Source organism: Pistacia vera, unplaced genomic scaffold (assembly GCF_008641045.1).
Source record: "Pistacia vera cultivar Batoury unplaced genomic scaffold, PisVer_v2 Contig291, whole genome shotgun sequence".
Lineage (NCBI taxonomy): Eukaryota > Viridiplantae > Streptophyta > Magnoliopsida > Sapindales > Anacardiaceae > Pistacia > Pistacia vera.
The window spans coordinates 155,432-175,746 of record NW_022196103.1 but is presented as its reverse complement, the minus strand read 5'-3'; the positions used below and the strand labels follow the sequence as shown (position 1 = coordinate 175,746).

Sequence of the window (20,315 nt, the reverse complement as noted above, 5' to 3'; positions counted from 1 at the left end):
TGCATATCACACACTATCATGTAAAAGGATTATGAAGTTTCTGAAGGCAGAAGCAGAGCAGCCTTTTAAGTCATGCTCAATCTGATTAAGTAAATGAAATGGGGTATTGGATTCGGGAAGCTATTAATGAGAAAAATATGAAATTAAATACTTTACAATGGGTCAATTTTAGGATGCAAAATAATCAAATATGACTACAAATACAATTGTCTAGTTTGGTTTCACCATCATTAAGTGGCCACTGGCCAACATTTTTTTCCCCCGCTGGTTGAAGCCTTCTGAATCAAAGAATATGTGTGTTGTTACGATTTCTCATACTAACGATAAATGCGCGAGAGCCTTCAGGGAAGTTCGCGCAAGAGTGTATTAAAAATTGAAAATATGATGTTGAACCAATGAAAAAAACTATAATAAAGCGTGAAAATAAATAAAAAGTAAACAAAAGAACTTTTAAAATGAATCGAATGCAAAGTGCAAATCCTCCATCCACTATTATCTTATTACTTTTCTTGTGTGTTTTTGGTGTGTTTATAAAAGACTATTTACTCTCAAATGAGATAATTGCTCCTAGCTATTGAGGAAAATGAAATTATGGATCTCTTCTTTGGGTTGAAAGGACCCATATTTATTCTGCTGCATAAGCGAACTTGCTTATGAAGTAATTCTCTCATTGCATGACACGTGACCTAACAAATCGTTCTTATTGAAAACTTACTACTGATATAGCCCTCTCATGAGATGACAAGCAAACTAGATGACAATTCAGTCTTAAACCTTATTGATGAAGTAACCTATGGTAACGTTGTAAATTAGATGACACGCGACCTTGACAGATGCATAGTCACAAAACGCATGGCAAGAGCTCATACTCCATTTGCATAGTCACTAAACATGTGGTGTGTAGCACGTTTTTAGGAGCAAAGCATCTTCACCACCTAGGTTTCCGAGGTGGAAGAAACAATAATTGTTATTCAATCTAAACCGACACATAAGTCAAATTTCAGAAAGATTTTCCCTAGCTGAGGAGAAGCTTTCACCAGACTTCTAGAAAAGATGATTAATTTATAAAAGGTTATGCTTTTTCTAATTAAGATTAATTTAAGCCCGACAGCTAGTGCAAAGCTCACTTCAGAAAATTATGCTGGAACAAGTAATCAGACCAAATAGACAAAAGTATACATCATGTGTGAGTTAGCTAGGACTTTTTCATAATTGCTACTTTTTTTTACTTCACCTGTGGAGGTCTCCGATTACTCTTGTTTTGTGCTGGAGGCTCCATTGAGTTCTTAATGGGGCAGAAAGAATAGTTATTAGAAATGACACAATGTACCCAGAAAAAAAAAAAATTCCCCAAGTCTAATTTTCACTTTTGTTTTCAAGTTTCAACCATGTGGATTATGTATTCAAGTTTGACAACTTGTAAATGAATAACTATCATTGGGTGGCCTAGCGATAAAAGAGCAAAAAGAAGTTTCATGAACTCTCAAGAAAAACTTAGTAGATGAATATATGAAAGTTAAAAAGAAGATTCAGCCAGGTTATAAGAAACTTTCATATATTGGGGAGATCAAGCATTACAAACAGCCACACTCCGACATACAAGCTTTTCCACTCTTACCACATTTGATTATTTCAAATATAATCAAACTGAAAATACAAACTCACTCTAATTTACAAGCGACTCGACACTATTCCCATATAAATGAAAGAACTGAAACACTGTAATGACTTATGATCATAACTTGAAGTTTCTCATTCCATGATCACTCATTGTCCGCTGTGATTCTTCCATTCTCTTTCTCTTGTGCAAAGACAAGGAAGATATAGTTCTGGCTGATACAACCTTCCTCACCAGAAGCCTCCACCGAGTATCATCACTCTTTTTCTCCACTTGTGCTCTCAACTTGAATTGCCTGTCACATTACAAAAATGACAATTTTAATGATTTTTTCTACCGGAAACAATTGTCCCTATCGCACCAGAAAAAGACATGAAAAAGGGGATCCACTTGATTAGATATATATATATTTGTAAGAGCACAACTAGAAGGTGAGACCTATCCCTTTCAAGGGAACTTACGAGAGGCTGGAGATATTTTATCTTTAGGCCCAGGCTAAAACAAAAATGAAATATAAACAATATTTTGAAAGGTCACATTAACAAGACCTCCTGGCTTGTCTTTTATAAATTATTGCGTTATGGCAGTCCATTCATTCCTATAACAATCTAATCAACATCATTAGTGAAATGCTCACTACCAACTCTCGTTGGTCTGTGTGAAGCATCACCATCTACGAGTGGGACTACCATGAAAAGATCAAAGATAAATTATGCAATTGCCATTTTTAAGACCTAATGAAAGGCACAGGACCATGCCAGCAGCTTAGTTTTTGGAAATATCAAAATAAATGAGTGATCTATAGGATATAGTCAAAATAAGGATAAGAACGACAAATTGGGTCCAGCACTTTTTAAATCTCTCCTAATTATCAGTTTATCTATGTAAACTGTTACTCTATTACTTAATATCAGACTTCAAATCCTAGGACCCGATTGTTTCAAAAGCGTCAACTTGATAAAATTGAACCATTAAACATAAAGAGAAATCCAGTTATCAGCATATGAAAAAATTACAGTTTCTGTTAACATCATGATAATTAACCATTGGAAGATAAGTAAAGTTGGGTGAAAGGGATTAATCACCTGCAAAGAGGAACCCTGCAAGAATCAGATTGCTCACACATTAATGAGTGAAGTCTAAGGAGCTGCCACGTCCGCTTGCACCGCAAGCACCCTCCGCTTACCCTCCTCTTACATGTCCCAAAGTGCCGGATCAACAGCTGCAGACCTTGACACGTGCCGAATTTACTGCAAGGGCCCCTGCATTTGGTGGGCTCCATGTCATATGGCCCCACACTGGTGCATCCTTCTGTGCATATGTGCTCCAAGCATTCCATTGCCTCGCTTAGCTGTAAATACAAACTCTGTTCCTCTCTGTGCCTTCTTGACCTCTTCCTTCTCTGAAATCACATTTTGTAAAATTAAATTAAATAAACACGTATAATGGTTTTTTTCACTAACGGTAAAAATTAGAAGAAGGGTAACAAGAGTAATTTACCAATTCAGCTTCATCCATGAATTGAAGAATCTGAAGCTCCAGCCATGGATCGTGATCTTGCATAAATTTCCAACCTTCAGTCTTCTCAACAGCCTTGAACCGGCTGGCAATAAACTTCATACATTTGAGGGAAAGATCTGGTGCATCGCAAAGCCTGGCGAGTTGAAGCACGTCCACCACATTCTCTATCGTCAGCCGTCCACTTAAACCCTTTGTGCATCGCTGCTTCAGCCGCGGCACCAAGTAGACGTGTGATAAAGCCAGGAGGTGGATGCTGTATTTCCCTATCTGCTCCTCGGTGCACCTGCGCCACACGCCAGGGAAATTTAAGTCATATAAAAAAATCTACAAGTAATCAATATTGGTCGTCTGGTCCTAGATTTTTACTGGTTACTCAGCCGACCAGCTTACATGGTTAGAACATGCCACGTGTAATTCAAAGGTTTGTCAAATTTTCTAAATAATGATTCTTAACGCCGTCGAGTTCGACCAAAGAGCTTAAAGCCGTTGGATTAAAACCACGTGCAAAATATGAAACAAAATGAACGGCAGAGATTAAAAGGTAATCACCTGGACGTGTACAGAAATCCAACAAAAGAGGAAACGGCACCAGAAGGAACGCCGAGAATCGGAATGACTTTCTCGGATCTCCGTTGCTTAGGTGGCCCTTCAATGATGTTCTCCAACACCGGTGACGCTGATCCCTGAATTTCACCATGCAAGAGAAGAAAAAATCATATCTTTAAAAGCAAAAATGCAATAAGCAGCAATGTTGAGTAGAATAAACAGAAAGTGTTAGAAAAGATAAATAACCATACCAGGATGGCGGCGTGAACTGGGATGCGAAGGCCATCGGAAGTGAGAATTTCGAAATCGGGTTCGTAAAAGACGGTTTGTTTGGTGAGTGTAGTGAGATGAAGATCGCAGGAGATAGTTGTTGCGCGTAGAGGTTCTTCCATTGAAAGAGAGGAAGGGAGGGAAAGAAAGAATAATAGAATGAAATGAGTTATTCGTTGAGTGTTGTGTTTGTGCGAGGCGAATGAGTTTGGTGGCCTCAGTTTTATAGACAGCTTAATGGAGAAAAAGCGGTTCTTTAAGGGTATAACGACGGAATGGAATAGTTAAAATGTTACTAACTTTCTCTAAATCTACCACACAGTTTCCACAGGTTCGTACGCGCTGACCTATAATTCTTCTGAATTTCCTAAATTTTATTTAATTCTTTTATCTTTTTCATAACAAACATTTATGGAATGAGTTGCCAAATAATTTTATTTAGTTCATAGTTTTATATAATTAAGCAATTTTGTCAAAAATATGGTTTCAGATGCTATTTTTTTTTAAATAAATAATTGAATTAATAGAATTTTAAATTTCGTGATTAAGTAGGTTTAAGTTCCTCCAATTTTGTTTAAGAAAGATTCTTTCACGACAAACACTTATCTACGTACGTAATTGGTGGTCAAACCTCTTGATTTCAATTTTTAATTTATTTACTTGTTCAATGCAATATTTTTAAGTAATTATTATTTTATTTTAGAAGTTATCAAGTTTATAATTATTGTTACGCCTAACTTATATGCTGACATCATCTCCATTAATCAAGACTCAGCAGACTTTTCTACTAATAAGCTCTTAGCATTCATCTCCACCAAGCAGGGTTCACCAAGCGCAAGAAGAGAAAGTATAATAAATGTCTCATCTTTAAACCGACTCACAGAGGCATTTTGTGCAACTATTTGCCGAAATTTCATTTAATTTAAGGATATAGGTTAAAGCTCTCATGGAATCAGAATGAAAGAAGATTTTTACCAAATTAAGGTAATTTGTAAATGTACTCATTACTTTGAGCTGAAAAAATTATAAATAGGCAGTTCCACTCCTCAAAACATGATCAATTTTACACATTTTTTACGGTAAAAATAACAAAGATACACTACTAGAAAGAGATTCTCTTATCTTTTCTTATAAAACTTCAATCACTTGTAATCACGAGAAATCGCTCTCTTTGTAATCTTCACTAGCGATCACAAGGGAAACCATAATACAATCATAGTGGACGTAGGACTTGCTCATAACATTCAAACCACTATGAAAATCTATCTTGTTAACTTGTTATTTACGCACTAACTAACAAGCATCATCACTGCACCATAAACACATCTCACAATCATCTCACGTGTAACTTCTTAATACTTTGCACGTGCGTAGTTGTTGGTGTCAAAATCACGTATCAACAGTTATATTATAAAATTGTGAACGAAAACTTGTTTTCAACTTATATATAACTTACAGATCATCAATAAGAAAAAAAAATATGACAGCGATTAAGCTTGTGATTTTTTTTTTTTTTTTTTTGATAAGGTAAGAATTAAATAAAAGAAGCAAAATTTTGTACAAAAATATGAGGGACATTCCCCAAGCGAAGACTAAAACTCTCAGTCAATAAACACATAGAAAAACCACAAAGTGACAAACGGCATAAAAAGAGCACGTAGGCTCCCCACAAATCTAATCAGGTAAATTCCATATCACCTGGAGTTGGGCCGAGATCTCATACCTGGGTGCTAAACCCAAAATCTTGACCTAAATTGAATCACAAATAGCCGATACAATATCCCTACGAGAGCTGCAATGATGATAGAACACATGATTATTTCGTTCATACCACAGAAAATAATTGTAACTGAAAGGGCTAACAGTGGAATAAGGTGGTTAAAGTCCCTTTTGCGCCTAAGATGCAAGCTAACCCATTGGAACAAAGGAAACCAAAAAAAAAAAAAGGTCATGCAAAGAGCGTCCTGGCAATAACCTCCCACCAAACATAACTAGAGAAGTCACAGCTAAAAAATAGATGATCATGAGTTTCTATAGCAGACCTACATAGAAGACAATGGAAGATGTAATGACACCATGAGAGCTGAAACGATCCATAGTGCGAAGCTGACCAAAAGAAGCAAACCATAAAATGAAGAAGTGGCATGGAACATGCCCTAGAAACCACAACAGATGATGAATCAAGTTCACATCTCGTCTATCCCGTAAAACAATCCAAGCTGAATCAATAGAGAATCTGCCAAAAGAGTGACCCTTCCACACAAAATGATCAGGAAGGTCCACTGAAGGTTGCATTGTAACAGAGTTCTAGATATACTAAAGATCTACACTACCCAAAGGAAAATCTCACGAACCACCTCGAATAATATCTTAAACCTAAGCGTCCCATGGAAAACTAATAGAAGTCAAAGTTTTGAAAGGAAACAAATCACATAAAAGCCCCTATAGTAGCCAATAATCCTGCCATAAAAAGGTGTCTTTGCCATCACTGATAGAAGTCACAATAAGACCATGGCACCAATCCCTGCTGAGTAGGATCTTCCTCCAAGACCATGTAGTCCAAGAGGTAACTCGAATTTGCCAAAATGACTGATAGCGAAGCAGAACCAAACGAATCCAAGAGGACCAAATAGAAGAGAGATCACTAAGCAATCTCCAGACATGCTTAAGAATAGCTGCCCTATTCCAATCTCGAATCCTTTTAATCCCCAGACCACCATCTCTCAACGAATAGCAAACACAAGGCCATGCAACATGAGCACACAAAGGGAACATACAAATACCCTTCCAAAGAAAAGATGTCAAAATACTCTCAATCCGTCTAACAGTAGCTATCAAAAGAAGAAACATGAAGACCAGTAAACCTGTATGGAGAAAAGCACCGACTTGATCAACTGAAGCTAGCTTGCATAGGTCAAAGATGCCCAAGTCCATAACCTAATCTAGGACAAAATCCGCTCCAATAAAGGCCTACAATCAGAATGCCAAAGCCGAGTAGAGATCAAAGGATTAAACTTGTGATTTGGCATGTGTTACCTCAAGAAAAACATATAGTATCATTATAGTTAATGTAGAATTTGTGATCATTTTTAATAACAATATGTCAATATTTTATCATATGTTTTATATATATACTGTAATAAGATTACCAAAAATGAAAATAAATGTGAATTTTTTTTTTTTTTTGGTTGGGATAATGTGTATCTATTGTTTGTATTCTTAATATGTAGTCAAAGAAATTTTGATGATTTGATCAATTTTTATTCATATATTAATTATTATTAAAAGGAAGAAAAAATTAAGATTTATTTAATTGTTTCTTGCGTAGCATCTAATCTTTACCCAAAAACTTCCCAAGCTTTCGGTGACATGTTACAGAAGGCTGTGAACAACAAGAATCTGATAGGCGCGTGAGGAGAATATGCGAGAATCAGTAATTAGTAAATAATTTTCTATATTTTAGAAGTGAGATGAAATTTGAGTTGAAGTTATATAAAAATCGGTGGATGATATTTTAGAAGCTGATGTGGAAAGGATAAAGCAAGTTTGTTTATGAGCCAGGGTTAAGGCCGAGTTATAATAAACGGCCTTTGGTGATTCGAATAGCCCAAACTCAGTCTGATGTGTAACTCGTTCTAATCCATCCACCTGGACAATCCCATCCAATTGGAGGAACGTCACCAGGGTCCACGGTGGTGCGCTGCGCTGCCAGATTAAAATTCTTAAAACGAGATATTATTGTTTAATAATCAGGGTTTAATGTTGTTAATTGGAGAGTTGATTCGGGGAGATTTCTTTATAGAAATAAATAAATAGCAAATTGATAATCAGATTAATCCAACTGGAACAGTGACAACATAGTGACTGTGTGAATGGTGTTTTCATTCATGGAAATAGCATATTTCTTATTAAAAATAATTTAATTTAATAAGCTGCACATGAATCACATGATTTTATTGTTTATATTTGGTCAGCTATGTAATTGTTAGTAGTTATTTTAGTGTTAAAATAAATTTTTTAAATAGACCATAAAGTAATTAAGCAATGTGTTACGATTTTCATTTACAGACTTCATGCTTCTTAATTATTCTACTACTTTTATGATTAACATTTTTTCCAACTTTTACTGGTCAAAAGTTGCATACTCTACCACTTGACATATAGTCACGTAAAATAAGAATGAAGCCCAAATAGGCCCAACATTTTCAAAACTCAACAGCATTGTCAGGTGTACTGGAACCCAGATACTGTTTTTCATCAAGTTATGTTTATAATTTTACATCTATGATTGTAACCATCTTCATTCATCAATCAAACGTTGCAATAATACATTATACATCTATCTTTTTGCTTCGTCTTATAGCTTTTCTTAAGATATTCTTGATAATCAAACCACTTCAAAATTGACAAGAAATCACATTCAAATACCTCTTCTATAAGCTCTTGAAATTGCTTGGCTATCTTCACCATAATGCTGTCTTTCCTGCCACCCTTCTCATCCTTATTACATTAAAGCTTGCGCAGTAACTAGTAAGATATTTATATCATCTCTTCACAAATTGTTGAACTATTCTTACACGGTTCATTTAATTTGACTAACCACTATAAGCCCTTTGATGATTTGATCAGTGTAATACTGTAAGCAGATGGTCAATCATAGTATTCATACTGTTGCGTCCGTGAAGTAGTCAAGCTCTCGCTCGGCCTCTGCCCCGTCGCGGAATGCTTGCAAACAGTGAGAAGTTCTCAAGGAGATGTGCATGTGGGTTAGCTTATAAAATATTGTAGAGTAAAATCAAAGTCTTAATGGAGGAGGTTTTAAAATTGGAAAGTGAAAATGTGGAAAATGATGATGGAATTCAATATTGGTCCCACCTTGAGCAGTATAAACATGTGTTTTTCGCATTATCTACACACATACAAAAAAAAAAAAAAAAAAATTAAGAGCTCTTTAATTGCTTACTTTATCTCTAGTTTTATTTAAGGTTTTCCTTTGTTGGAGTTAAAACTTAATTCAGTTCATCGGAATAGAAAAGTTGTGCTTCTCTTAGTATTTATTTGTCGTTATATAATGAGAAACTGAAGCTACTCAAATCTTTGTACACTTGATTGAAGGAGGCGAATATGTGCTTGTTTCATTCAATGGCAACTATGCGACAGAGGTTGCGCCATAGTGATCGCCATAGAGGGCATTCAAGAGAGTAGTGAATTATAGCCAATATGCTTGCCTGGGAGAAACTCTGGGCAGTTGGCAAAAATAATGTCATTCTTCGTAAAGCATTCCTCAGTCGCTGATAATGATGATACTCGGGGCCGTAGTCAAATCGGAGGGACATGATAGTGGAGGAATTCAAACACAATTCTAACAATCAATCTCATGATTATAGAATACTGAATTTAAAGATAAAGAATTAAAAAAACTTGATTCTATCATGGCTTCTGCATTCCTTGAATTCCTTGTAAGTAGTGGCCGGTCTTCCTTTCCAGAAACGTTCCAGAATAACGACTTCCAAATGGGGTTCAACGTACCAGAATAACAACTTCCAAATGAGATTTAGCATACAATCACATTTTAGTAAATAAACCTAACCAATTTGTATCAATTTATTAGGTCCTCCGATTAAATGTCCAATAAACTCTAAAGCCCATTACAGGTCCAATCTCATACTTGTCGTCAAATCAAATTATTTAAAATGAAGTGTATTAGATAAATTTTAGAATGATCACATAAATCCATCAAATATATCATCCATCAAATATATCATTGGACTATGCATTTACCAATTTTATCAAACCAAATCACAATTAATGTTAACCCAGATTACGACATTTTCTAACAGATAAGGCCATGTTTTTGTGAGTGCTTGTGCAAAGCGCGATGCATGGGAGGCTCTACAAGGTGAAGTTGCCCCATAATCGGTAATGAAGTTGGGCTTGGGTCTATACTACTTTTTTATTAACATGTTTTTCATTTATAATTATTAAATTTTTTATATATTTATGAGCATATTATAGGTCGATTTTCAATTTGTATGAAGGGTTTATTCTTATACAAAATCAGATGCAGTCAATTTAATTTAACAAGGTAGACATAAAACACATGATTTTATAGTTTATATTTATTGATACTTGATTTTGACACCGACGACTTACACGTGCAAAGTACTAAGCGGACTTAGAAATCACATTTGATAAGGAAACATGAAATGAGACAATGAATGGGAATCGATATTTAAAGTGGTTCGGATGCTCAAAAGCAAAACCTACGTCCACTGCTATTGAATTAATAGATGGGTAAAATCAGGTCGCGTGTGACGAGTTGAGTTACAATCTAGAGGAAATACAGAGAGAGAGAGAGAAAGTGTGTAAGCTGTTTTAGACTAAGATCAACCAATCCCGTAAATAAGAGGGGTGTCCTCTATTTATAATGAGAGAGTTCAAGGTAATGATTACAAGTCTGCAAGTGGGTAAGTGTCGTGAAAATTCTTCTTTGCATCTCATTGGTTATCTGCACGAGAAATATCCTCAAATTGCGTAGGGCTTGGACAGGTGGATAATTCCTAACCACTCGCAAGTCTGACATTCACCTGTTACATTGATAAGAACCATACCTCTTCCATCACTATGCGACGTGGCAGCGTCTGAACGACACAAAATCTTCATGAATTTTGATTGGCTCTGGCTGACGAGAGTCTACATCAGCCCTAACTTATCGGGCATAACAATATTAATATTAATTCTAACTCGTGGGTCAGAATTAATCCCAACTTTTAAGCAAGTTCATGATGTATATTACTGGAGATCGTTAACACAGAGTTAATAACATTTTCATCCTTGAAGTTTGACAAAATATAATTAGGTACTGTATATCAGGAAAAGTCACTTCAATCCCTGTTACATTCTATTCTATTTGTTAAATGATGTAAGGGCTTTTTTGTCCTTCTAAACGAATAACTTAATGATGTAGCACACTTACAAGTGCAGGAGTGGGGAAGGGGTTGCTGGTTTTTTTTTTTTTAATCTATTATATTAATATTTTCTTAATTTATTTTATTTTATTATTGAATTTTAAGCACTGTAGTTAAAAATTTCATAAGTTATATGTGGAAAAAGATAAAAATAAGAGCTTTGGTCTGCACAGGCAATTATCTCTAATGTCATAAAACCTTAGAGACAAATTAATTTCCCCTGTTCTCAACTCATTATAGCAAATAATGTAGTACAACACAGTGGGGAAAACCCAAATTGCATGTTGGGCTGTCATCCAGATTGATTTTTCACAAGCCGTTTCCACTTATTTTAATGTGCACCAATGGAGTGTGTATGGAGATGGAAATAACCTGGAATAATTTGTGCTCTTTTGTTCTACCTGAAGAAAATGACTTGTATCTGTACACTAAAATTTCACCTCCACCATTTTTTCAAGCAGGTTATTACAACCAAAAACAGTCATTATCGCTGTACTAAATTTCTCAAACCGTTTTGTCAATAGATTTGAAAATTTATGTAGGAAGTATCATATTCCAGAATTTCGCAACTATCACCATTTTTTCTAGAGCGGCTGCTACTGAGCACGAAAAAGACAATCGTTCCATACATATATATATATATTTATATAATATATATATATTATATATATAATATATGTGTGTATGGGTCTCATCTCATTGATTATCAGAAACTTTGACCAGACTAATTTGGGCAGAGTGGCAGACCTATCCTCCCGGCAATCCTGCGTAGACCATGTTAGCAGTTCCCTGCGACTGCCTGCTAGGCCTTGCCAGTTTTAAAAGCTTCATATATCGTTGAACTTCAAAAAATAATATTGGTGATTGGTTCAATCCAATTGAATTTATAAGAATTCCAGAAGAGTCAGAGTCCCCTTGCCTCTACTCAAGGCAAGCAGACTTAGAATTGTTGATTTGAACCATAAATGATGAATTTGGACTTTATGTGGTCAGGCTTCAGTAAAGCTGTGGCATTCTATATTTAGGTCACTTTCCATGTCTGCCACTCCGTAGTTTCCAAGAGTGATACAAATACATATGAATGGATGGGATTTGTAAATGTTTATCCTAATACCATAACTAGTATATTATCTTCTCCAGAGATTCGTCCCCCGTGAAGCAAATTTGATCCGTCTCAAAGTCTTCACACTGCTCATTTTGTTAACTAGTCATGTGGGATAAATGATAGGCATAGCTGACCAACCATTAAAGGGAGATAGCTGTTCAAGAGACAACCCTAAACCATGTCAACATCTGGCCAACTAGTTGGAGAGAAGTCGTATCAAACAACGATCAACAACAACCTGCCACGTAAACCCAACCACAAAGAGGCAACTGTCCACATATCCCACTTCGGAACCTGCATGTGCGACCGCCGCCATATGATAAATATGTTGAAATGTTAGAACTTTTGTCAAAGATGTAGTTGTAAACCAATTTCAGTTTGGTCATAAAACCACTCTATCAAAAGCGTCCATGTGGTTCTCCTTTTCTTCCCCAATAACTATTTTTCTAATCTATGGAAAATCTCTTGTGGACCCATCCCGCAATACTGATCTAATAAAATCACTTCAATTTTAATGCATTGGTGAAAGAGCAACGGTTTCTGTAATTTTTGGTCAAACGTAGTCTGCAGAATGTGAAGGCATTTATGTTCTCTAGGAAAAGAGTATTGCGTGGAGTATGTGGGTGGTGGACATTGCTGTATGGGAATCCATATTTTAAAAGTATTCAACATTGACCAATCGATGATGATTCATCGAAGCTAATTTCTCGGTAGCCAACAGGAGAACCCCATCTGTAAAATTCAAGTTTCTAATCAATTAAATAATTCAAATTAGTTATCCTTTCTTATGTCTTCACTTGCAATTTCCCATTTGCTTTTGTTGTCTTTTGGTTTCTAATATTTTACTGCATTTATGGCTTATGCACGAGTGTGTATGTCATTCATGTGTGTATTTTTGACAGAAGAAAAGACACAAACAGGAGTTCGATATAAATAAGAATATTTAGTATAATCAACACTTCTGCACTTGTTTTCTCTCAGCCCATCAAGATTCTTAAAGAATCATCGATGGTTTCTAAGGTTACAGGTCGAGGGTGTATCATCAGAGTTGAAAAAAAGAAAGGAAAAAATCAAAAAAAGACAAAGGGTAGAAAACAAAAGTAAACAGAAAAAAAAAATAGAGGGAAGAAAAAGCCAAGTAAATACTATTGGATATGCTTTTTCTTCAATTTCCTCGTTTGTCTTCTACTCCTTTTCTAAGTACCTAATTAATATAGTCCAACAACCACATCAAATCACTCCAAGAAATTAATGTTGTTCAAATGTGGCGCGCGGCCAGAATCATCTAGCAACGTGATCCCCTCCTGCAATTAAGCGCACCAGAAGCGCCAGTTATGGAACCGACAAGCGAAGATGGCTTTGCGCCTAAGCTCGAAGCTCTAGCGTAGCTGGACGAGGCGCCTGCACCTGATGGCGTAAAAAAGGCACCATTTACCATCAGGTCACCCTCGGATCTCCAGTTCCAATTCTTCCATTCACTTTGTGGTGCATCTTCATACTTTGTAACCTGCATGAAATTATAAGCAAAATGTGTTAAATCTTGAACACAATTAGAGAATGGTTAGAACAGGGGGGTTGAGTGATGGAATTTAGGTCCATACTTCTTTACTGAATCTGTCATCAGGTGCAACAAATCTGTTTCCTTGACTATTAATGGTTGGTCCAGCACTTCCTCCAATGGCATACATTTCCCAATGAGTATAGTCATTGTTTACCACATGGAAATATCCATGTCTACATCTGAAAATTCGAAAACAGACAATATATTAGTGGGGAGAGATCACAATATCTAGAGACTATAATTATACACTTTTTTCTTCTTTTCGTTAAATTGATGATGATGATAATTACCTTGGCATTCTTTGGACAAGGCCTTCTCCAAAGTGGTTAAAGGCTATAGTGACTTGCATGTTCTTGTCTTGAGTGTAGGAATCACTGTGGCCCAGCAACATGACCTTATCATGGTGGGTCATGTAATTGTTCGAAATGGTGATGGCACTTGACCCGTGAATGGCATCAACGAGTCCATCTTGACAATTTGATAGAGAACAATGATCAACCCAGATGTGGGTTCCACCGAATATGGACACTCCATCACCGTCTGACACTGTTCTCCATCCGTAGTGCTTTGGGGAGTCCCTCACCATGGCATTTCCTCCTTGTTTACAGTCATGAATATGTAAACCATGAATTATAATATTAGTAACGAACTGTATAGTAATGCATGGACCACCGGCTATATGAACACTGGCACCTCGACCGTCAATTGTCTTGAAAGAGTTCATAATCAGTTCTTCCTTCAATTGAATGGTCATATCGCGAGCAAAAATGATCCACAACGGTTCATCTTGAATAACAGCATGCCTCAGGGTCCCTGGCTTCGGGTTGACTGGGTCTTGGTCGCTAGGATCAGTGACTACATAAATTTTACCGTCTCTGCCACCAACGGCATTCTTGCCGAAACCAATTGCGCAATCAGCTAGTCTCTGCCGGTTCTTCTCCCAGTTGGGGTCGCACCTCCAGCAATCGTCAATAGGATTTCCAGTTCCACAAGACAAATAACCCAAGTTCCTCCTGGACGCATTGAGTTTCCTGTATACCCCCAAAAAATGAAACACATTATTAGAAAATTTATATAATATAAACTACCATAAATGGAAATGGGGTTGTTAAAGAATTAGTAGTGGTGGAGCCATGGTGTTACAATATAAATATACCTGTGTACTTCTTGTACAACGGATTCCGGGTCTTGAACAGGGGAGGAGGAAATGAGAGCTGGGGACAGGAAGAGGAGACAGAAGAGGAAGAAACAGAGAGAAACAGAAGGGATAGACATTTTCAATTTCCCTCTTCTTCACTAGACAGTACTTAGTGAGAGTAAAGAGTAAAGAGTAATGAGGAAGACGAGAGAGTGGTGAGTGTGGGAAGAAATTAGAGGGGTATATATAAAGATGTTAAAGCCGGAGTAAAGGGCGTGATTAAACTAAACATGTGGGTCCTCTGTGCTTCGTGATTTCAGGTTTTACGGGATTCCACCAGTTAGGTAGTTTTGGTCGTTAAGCAAAGCATTTGAAGTCAAAATTTTACTACATGAAAAAATACCGCCATCATCCTCCTCCTCTGCTCTTTTTTCTAAGGCAGACTTAGCTGTCTGATGGATATTAGTTAGAACCTCCAACATACCGACCTTTTTACCTCAAAAGAAACGAAAAACGAATATAACATCAAAATTACAGTAATTAAGTTTCTAAGATAATTAATGATTAGTGTTTGTAATTAATTATGTTAATCTTCTGATCCACGCCAGGAATTCTTTGATTCATGTCATGCTCATGCATACCAAATCGAAAACGCCTATATTGATTTTGCTTCTTTGTAAATTTTAAATGGAGCTTGTTAAGCTATTATAATGATAAACACGAACAATATTGCCTTCTGTGAAACCATCGTGATGATGCAGCAGCTTTAATTGGTTGCTCCATTCTAATTAAGCCACGATTAAAACACTTAATTTGTTTTTGTTTTCTTAATTGGGGTTTTTTCAATTTAATCTAATCAGAAAGGACACAAGTTTTATAACACACAAAAAATAGAACATTCTTTTAATAAATTTATCATTTTTTGTGTGTATTTTTCTGATTAGTTTTTAAAAAAAAAATGTTTGCAAATTGATAAAACCCATTTTTTAATTCGTAAGCTATTATAATATACACCAAAATGGAATGATAAACATGGAACATTTGTAGCAAATTGATCATGCAGCATTTGCTACACGCCACGCACAAGATTCACTGTCTATTCAAGGATGAATTTTCTCTTTTTTTTTTTTTTTTTTTAGTATTATTAATGGAAATTAAAATAAAGATGAGTAATCTCTATTAGTCTTGATAAAAGAGCAAAAGAAGATTTTATGAGTTTTTAAGTTTGAATCTCTTCAAACATTAGTAGGAATAGTCATTGAGACTTACCTGATCGATAGTTTTAAAGTCTCGAAAGATTAGTTATAATATGCAAACTGAACCAAATAATTTAGACCGACAATTCTAAACCGCGAAAGATTCCGGTGATTAAAAAAGAAAAAAATAGAGAAGAAATTTGTGTGACAGACGCACATGCTTTTGCCCACTAAATCAAACAATGTAGGCCCAAATATTTTCTTAGCTTTGTTTTGTTTATTGTATGTGCTCTTCTTATCAAAAATTTACACCTGGAGAGGGAAGAAAAAGCCAAGTAAATACTATTGGATATGCTTTTTCTTCAATTTCCTCGTTTGTCTTCTACTCCTTTTCTAAGTACCTAATTAATAGTAGTCCAACAACACATCAAATCACTCCAAGAAATTAATGTTGTTCAAATGTGGCGGGCGGCCAGAATCATCTAGCAACGCGATCCCCTCCTGCAATTAAGCGCACCAGAAGCGCCAGTTATGGAACCGACAAGCGAAGACGGCTTTGCGCCTAAGCTCGAAGCTTTAGCGTAGCTGGACGAGGCGCCTGCACCTGATGGCGTAAAAAATGCACCATTTACCATCAGGTCACCCTCGGATCTCCAGTTCCAATTCTTCCATTCACTTTGTGGTGCATCTTCATACTTTGTAACCTGCATGAAATTATAAGCAAAATGTGTTAAATCTTGAACAGAATTAGAGAATGGTTAGAACAGAGAGGTTGAGTGATGGAATTTAGGTCCATACTTCTTTACTGAATCTGTCATCAGGTGCAACAAATCTGTTTCCTTGACTATTAATGGTTGGTCCAGCACTTCCTCCAATGGCATACATTTCCCAATGAGTATAGTCATTGTTTACCACATGGAAATATCCATGTCTACATCTGAAAATTCGAAAACAGACAATATATTAGTGGGGAGAGATCACAATATCTAGAGACTATAATTATACACTTTTTTCTTCTTTTCGTTAAATTGATGATGATGATAATTACCTTGGCATTCTTTGGACAAGGCCTTCTCCAAAGTGGTTAAAGGCTATAGTGACTTGCATGTTCTTGTCTTGAGTGTAGGAATCACTGTGGCCCAGCAACATGACCTTATCATGGTGGGTCATGTAATTGTTCGAAATGGTGATGGCACTTGACCCGTGAATGGCATCAACGAGTCCATCTTGACAATTTGATAGAGAACAATGATCAACCCAGATGTGGGTTCCACCGAATATGGACACTCCATCACCGTCTGACACTGTTCTCCATCCGTAGTGCTTTGGGGAGTCCCTCACCATGGCATTTCCTCCTTGTTTACAGTCATGAATATGTAAACCATGAATTATAATATTAGTAACGAACTGTATAGTAATGCATGGACCACCGGCTATATGAACACTGGCACCTCGACCGTCAATTGTCTTGAAAGAGTTCATAATCAGTTCTTCCTTCAATTGAATGGTCATATCGCGAGCAAAAATGATCCACAACGGTTCATCTTGAATAACAGCATGCCTCAGGGTCCCTGGCTTCGGGTTGACTGGGTCTTGGTCGCTAGGATCAGTGACTACATAAATTTTACCGTCTCTGCCACCAACGGCATTCTTGCCGAAACCAATTGCGCAATCAGCTAGTCTCTGCCGGTTCTTCTCCCAGTTGGGGTCGCACCTCCAGCAATCGTCAATAGGATTTCCAGTTCCACAAGACAAATAACCCAAGTTCCTCCTGGACGCATTGAGTTTCCTGTATACCCCCAAAAAATGAAACACATTATTAGAAAATTTATATAATATAAACTACCATAAATGGAAATGGGGTTGTTAAAGAATTAGTAGTGGTGGAGCCATGGTGTTACAATATAAATATACCTGTGTACTTCTTGTACAACGGATTCCGGGTCTTGAACAGGGGAGGAGGAAATGAGAGCTGGGGACAGGAAGAGGAGACAGAAGAGGAAGAAACAGAGAGAAACAGAAGGGATNTCTCTTCATTATAGCTAACCCTATCTGATCGTGTGATTAGAATGTCAGTTTAATAAGTCAGCTAATTACTTCTGGTTTTCACTTTAATTTCATTAATTATTTAAATATATTATTTGTTCATGCTCACTTTAACTCGCGAATTTTGTTTAATAAGTCAGAACAAGTATGGTTAGGACCATAAATATATATTACTTTGGACAATTTATTTAATTAATTAACTCATCTATACATTAGCGGAAACATGAATTAAGTCATTAATTTTAATTTTAATTAATTTACCTTATGAACAAAATTGGATAAATGCAGAAATGAACGGGGAATTTGCAAAATTCTCGGAAGTGGAAATATTTGTCTACACTTGCTCTTGACTATGATGACCTTTGTTGACTTTAGATTTGCAATGAGGCAGAAATTACGAGGCCCTTTGTTGACTTTCCCATGTTAATGCTTACCGCAGGTGACGTAGAGAAATTTTGACTTTTTTTTATTTTCGGCCTTAAATTTGTGATCAATTTTCATGGTCAACACATGCTGAGACTGATTAGGCCTAAGGTTGAGTGAGCCTTATTTTTATGGATCAAGCCCGAAATACTTGCCCATTTGACACCTCTATCAAGTCTTTGTTTCTTCACATACTTTGAAACATAAAGTATTGGCTATTATAGAACACTATACACGTTCATTTTATAAGATAATGATTTTTGGTTTTAAAATTTTATATTGATATATTGTTATAACATTTGTATTCATAATCTTAATTTCCCATTTTAAGTATATTAGGCTTTTGACTTTAGCGACACATGATTTATTAAAAAATAATACTATACTTATAAAATGTATATACAAAGTGACATGTCACATTGTAATAGAGAGAGTGAGTATGTAAAATCACAAACTAATTAAATAAAGACAAATAATATGACAGATAAGGGATAATGCTACTTCAAACTTTGTAAGAGTACCATACTCTTTGCTAAATTGAAGAATCACAAAATTATATCCATTAATATTTACAAGTGTGGGTAGTTGAGCAACGGGTAATTCAATATTTGTAATATCCTTTTGTTAATATACATGTGTGATGTGTCATAATATGAATTCATGTTAAATCCTTAAACATAAAAATAAAAGCTTAATTATTCTTTTGTATTATTATGATAAGATTAGTGCGTATTATTGTTATATTACAAACCTAACTAATGCATATGTATATGTGTGATGGTTTGCTTCTGAATTCATGTTTGCTCACTACCATGAATAACGAGTGATGCTCACATCATTTTTTTTATTATTATTATTTCAATCATATTATAGTTAAAATTTGTTAAGATGGGCCGATGGAAAGCCTGGTCCATATTTTAAAAGGAAACGTTATTAGTTGGAAAACCAAATCAAACCCAAACATGGTTGATGTAGTTGGTTAAGTGTTTGTATAAAAGCCTAAGTAAATGCACCAAATATGGTCGCGTTCCTCTACCCCATGAACAGTATGAGGTCCAACCCACCCTACCCTTATTTAAGGGACTTGTACTCGTTCCACCGACACCCTTTGTCTCTTCACAAAATTAATCCACTTAATTTTGGTTAAACAAAATCAGTCATTTTTTTTAATCACTCGTGAGTGTCTATATCATTTTATGAGAACCTCAATTAATCTTCCTAAGTATTGGAATTATCGGTTGGATAAGAGTTTTAATAGTCACCGTTATTAGTGCCTAAGGGGACTCAAACTCAAAAGTTCATGAAATTTCATTTTGCTCTTTTATCATCAGGTTACCCACTCGTAGACAACGTCTTGTGGTGCAACAAGGTTCAAGCGCGATAGAGCTCTCACCCTCTCCAGTGTCCCTTTCCAATGGACTTGGGCTGAGTCTGTCATTGAGAACGTTTCTCCGGACTACAATTCAAACATTGAGGGCGTCAGATTTTCAAGCTGGCTCTTCTCAGTTCGTTCACTGTTACTAAGAGAATCTTGGTACCCAATGGTCATGTTTAATTAGCTTCTATATAACATTATTGGGATCACACATCCAACCGTGAATAATCTACAACTACTTTGTTTATTCATTTAATTAATTGAAAAGTGTAAGTTCAAATGATTAGCATAATGCATGTGTGACCATATTATTATATAACATCATATATTTGTATGGTCGTGTTCCTCTACCCCATGAACACTATGAGGTCCAACCCACCCTACCCTTATTTAAGGGACTTGTACAGTTGTACCAGTTCCACCGACACCCTTTGTCTCTTCACAAAATTATAAGCCACTTAATTTTGGTTAAACAAAATCAGCTTTTGTTTTTCTTTTTTGTTTTTCTTTTTTTTTTTATCACCCTGAGTGTCTAGGTCATTTTATGA

The 20,315-nt window shown here is 36.0% G+C and overlaps 3 protein-coding genes across 3 annotated transcripts; all 3 read right to left on the bottom strand.

Annotated features, from left to right (window-relative positions):
* Window positions 1-1,708: 1,708 nt before the first annotated feature.
* On the bottom strand, window positions 1,709-4,160 carry LOC116134728 (BTB/POZ and TAZ domain-containing protein 1-like). Its single transcript, XM_031420388.1, has 5 exons — window positions 3,937-4,160; window positions 3,689-3,822; window positions 3,119-3,422; window positions 2,704-3,020; window positions 1,709-1,913 (listed from the first exon to the last, which is right to left on the bottom strand). The coding sequence occupies exons 1-5, from the start codon at window positions 4,075-4,077 to the stop codon at window positions 1,736-1,738; spliced, it is 1,074 nt and encodes a 357-aa protein (XP_031276248.1). The 5' UTR covers window positions 4,078-4,160; the 3' UTR covers window positions 1,709-1,735.
* An 8,927-nt stretch (window positions 4,161-13,087) lies between these two features.
* LOC116134788 (probable pectate lyase 5) lies at window positions 13,088-14,933 on the bottom strand. Its single transcript, XM_031420433.1, has 4 exons — window positions 14,746-14,933; window positions 13,880-14,620; window positions 13,630-13,768; window positions 13,088-13,535 (listed from the first exon to the last, which is right to left on the bottom strand). Exons 1-4 carry the CDS (start codon window positions 14,862-14,864, stop codon window positions 13,314-13,316), a joined length of 1,221 nt encoding a protein of 406 aa, XP_031276293.1. The 5' UTR covers window positions 14,865-14,933; the 3' UTR covers window positions 13,088-13,313.
* A 1,313-nt stretch (window positions 14,934-16,246) lies between these two features.
* On the bottom strand, window positions 16,247-19,941 carry LOC116134741 (probable pectate lyase 5). Its single transcript, XM_031420400.1, has 5 exons — window positions 19,862-19,941; window positions 17,838-17,954; window positions 16,972-17,712; window positions 16,722-16,860; window positions 16,247-16,627 (listed from the first exon to the last, which is right to left on the bottom strand). The coding sequence occupies exons 1-5, from the start codon at window positions 19,939-19,941 to the stop codon at window positions 16,406-16,408; spliced, it is 1,299 nt and encodes a 432-aa protein (XP_031276260.1). The 3' UTR covers window positions 16,247-16,405.
* Window positions 19,942-20,315: the final 374 nt, after the last annotated feature.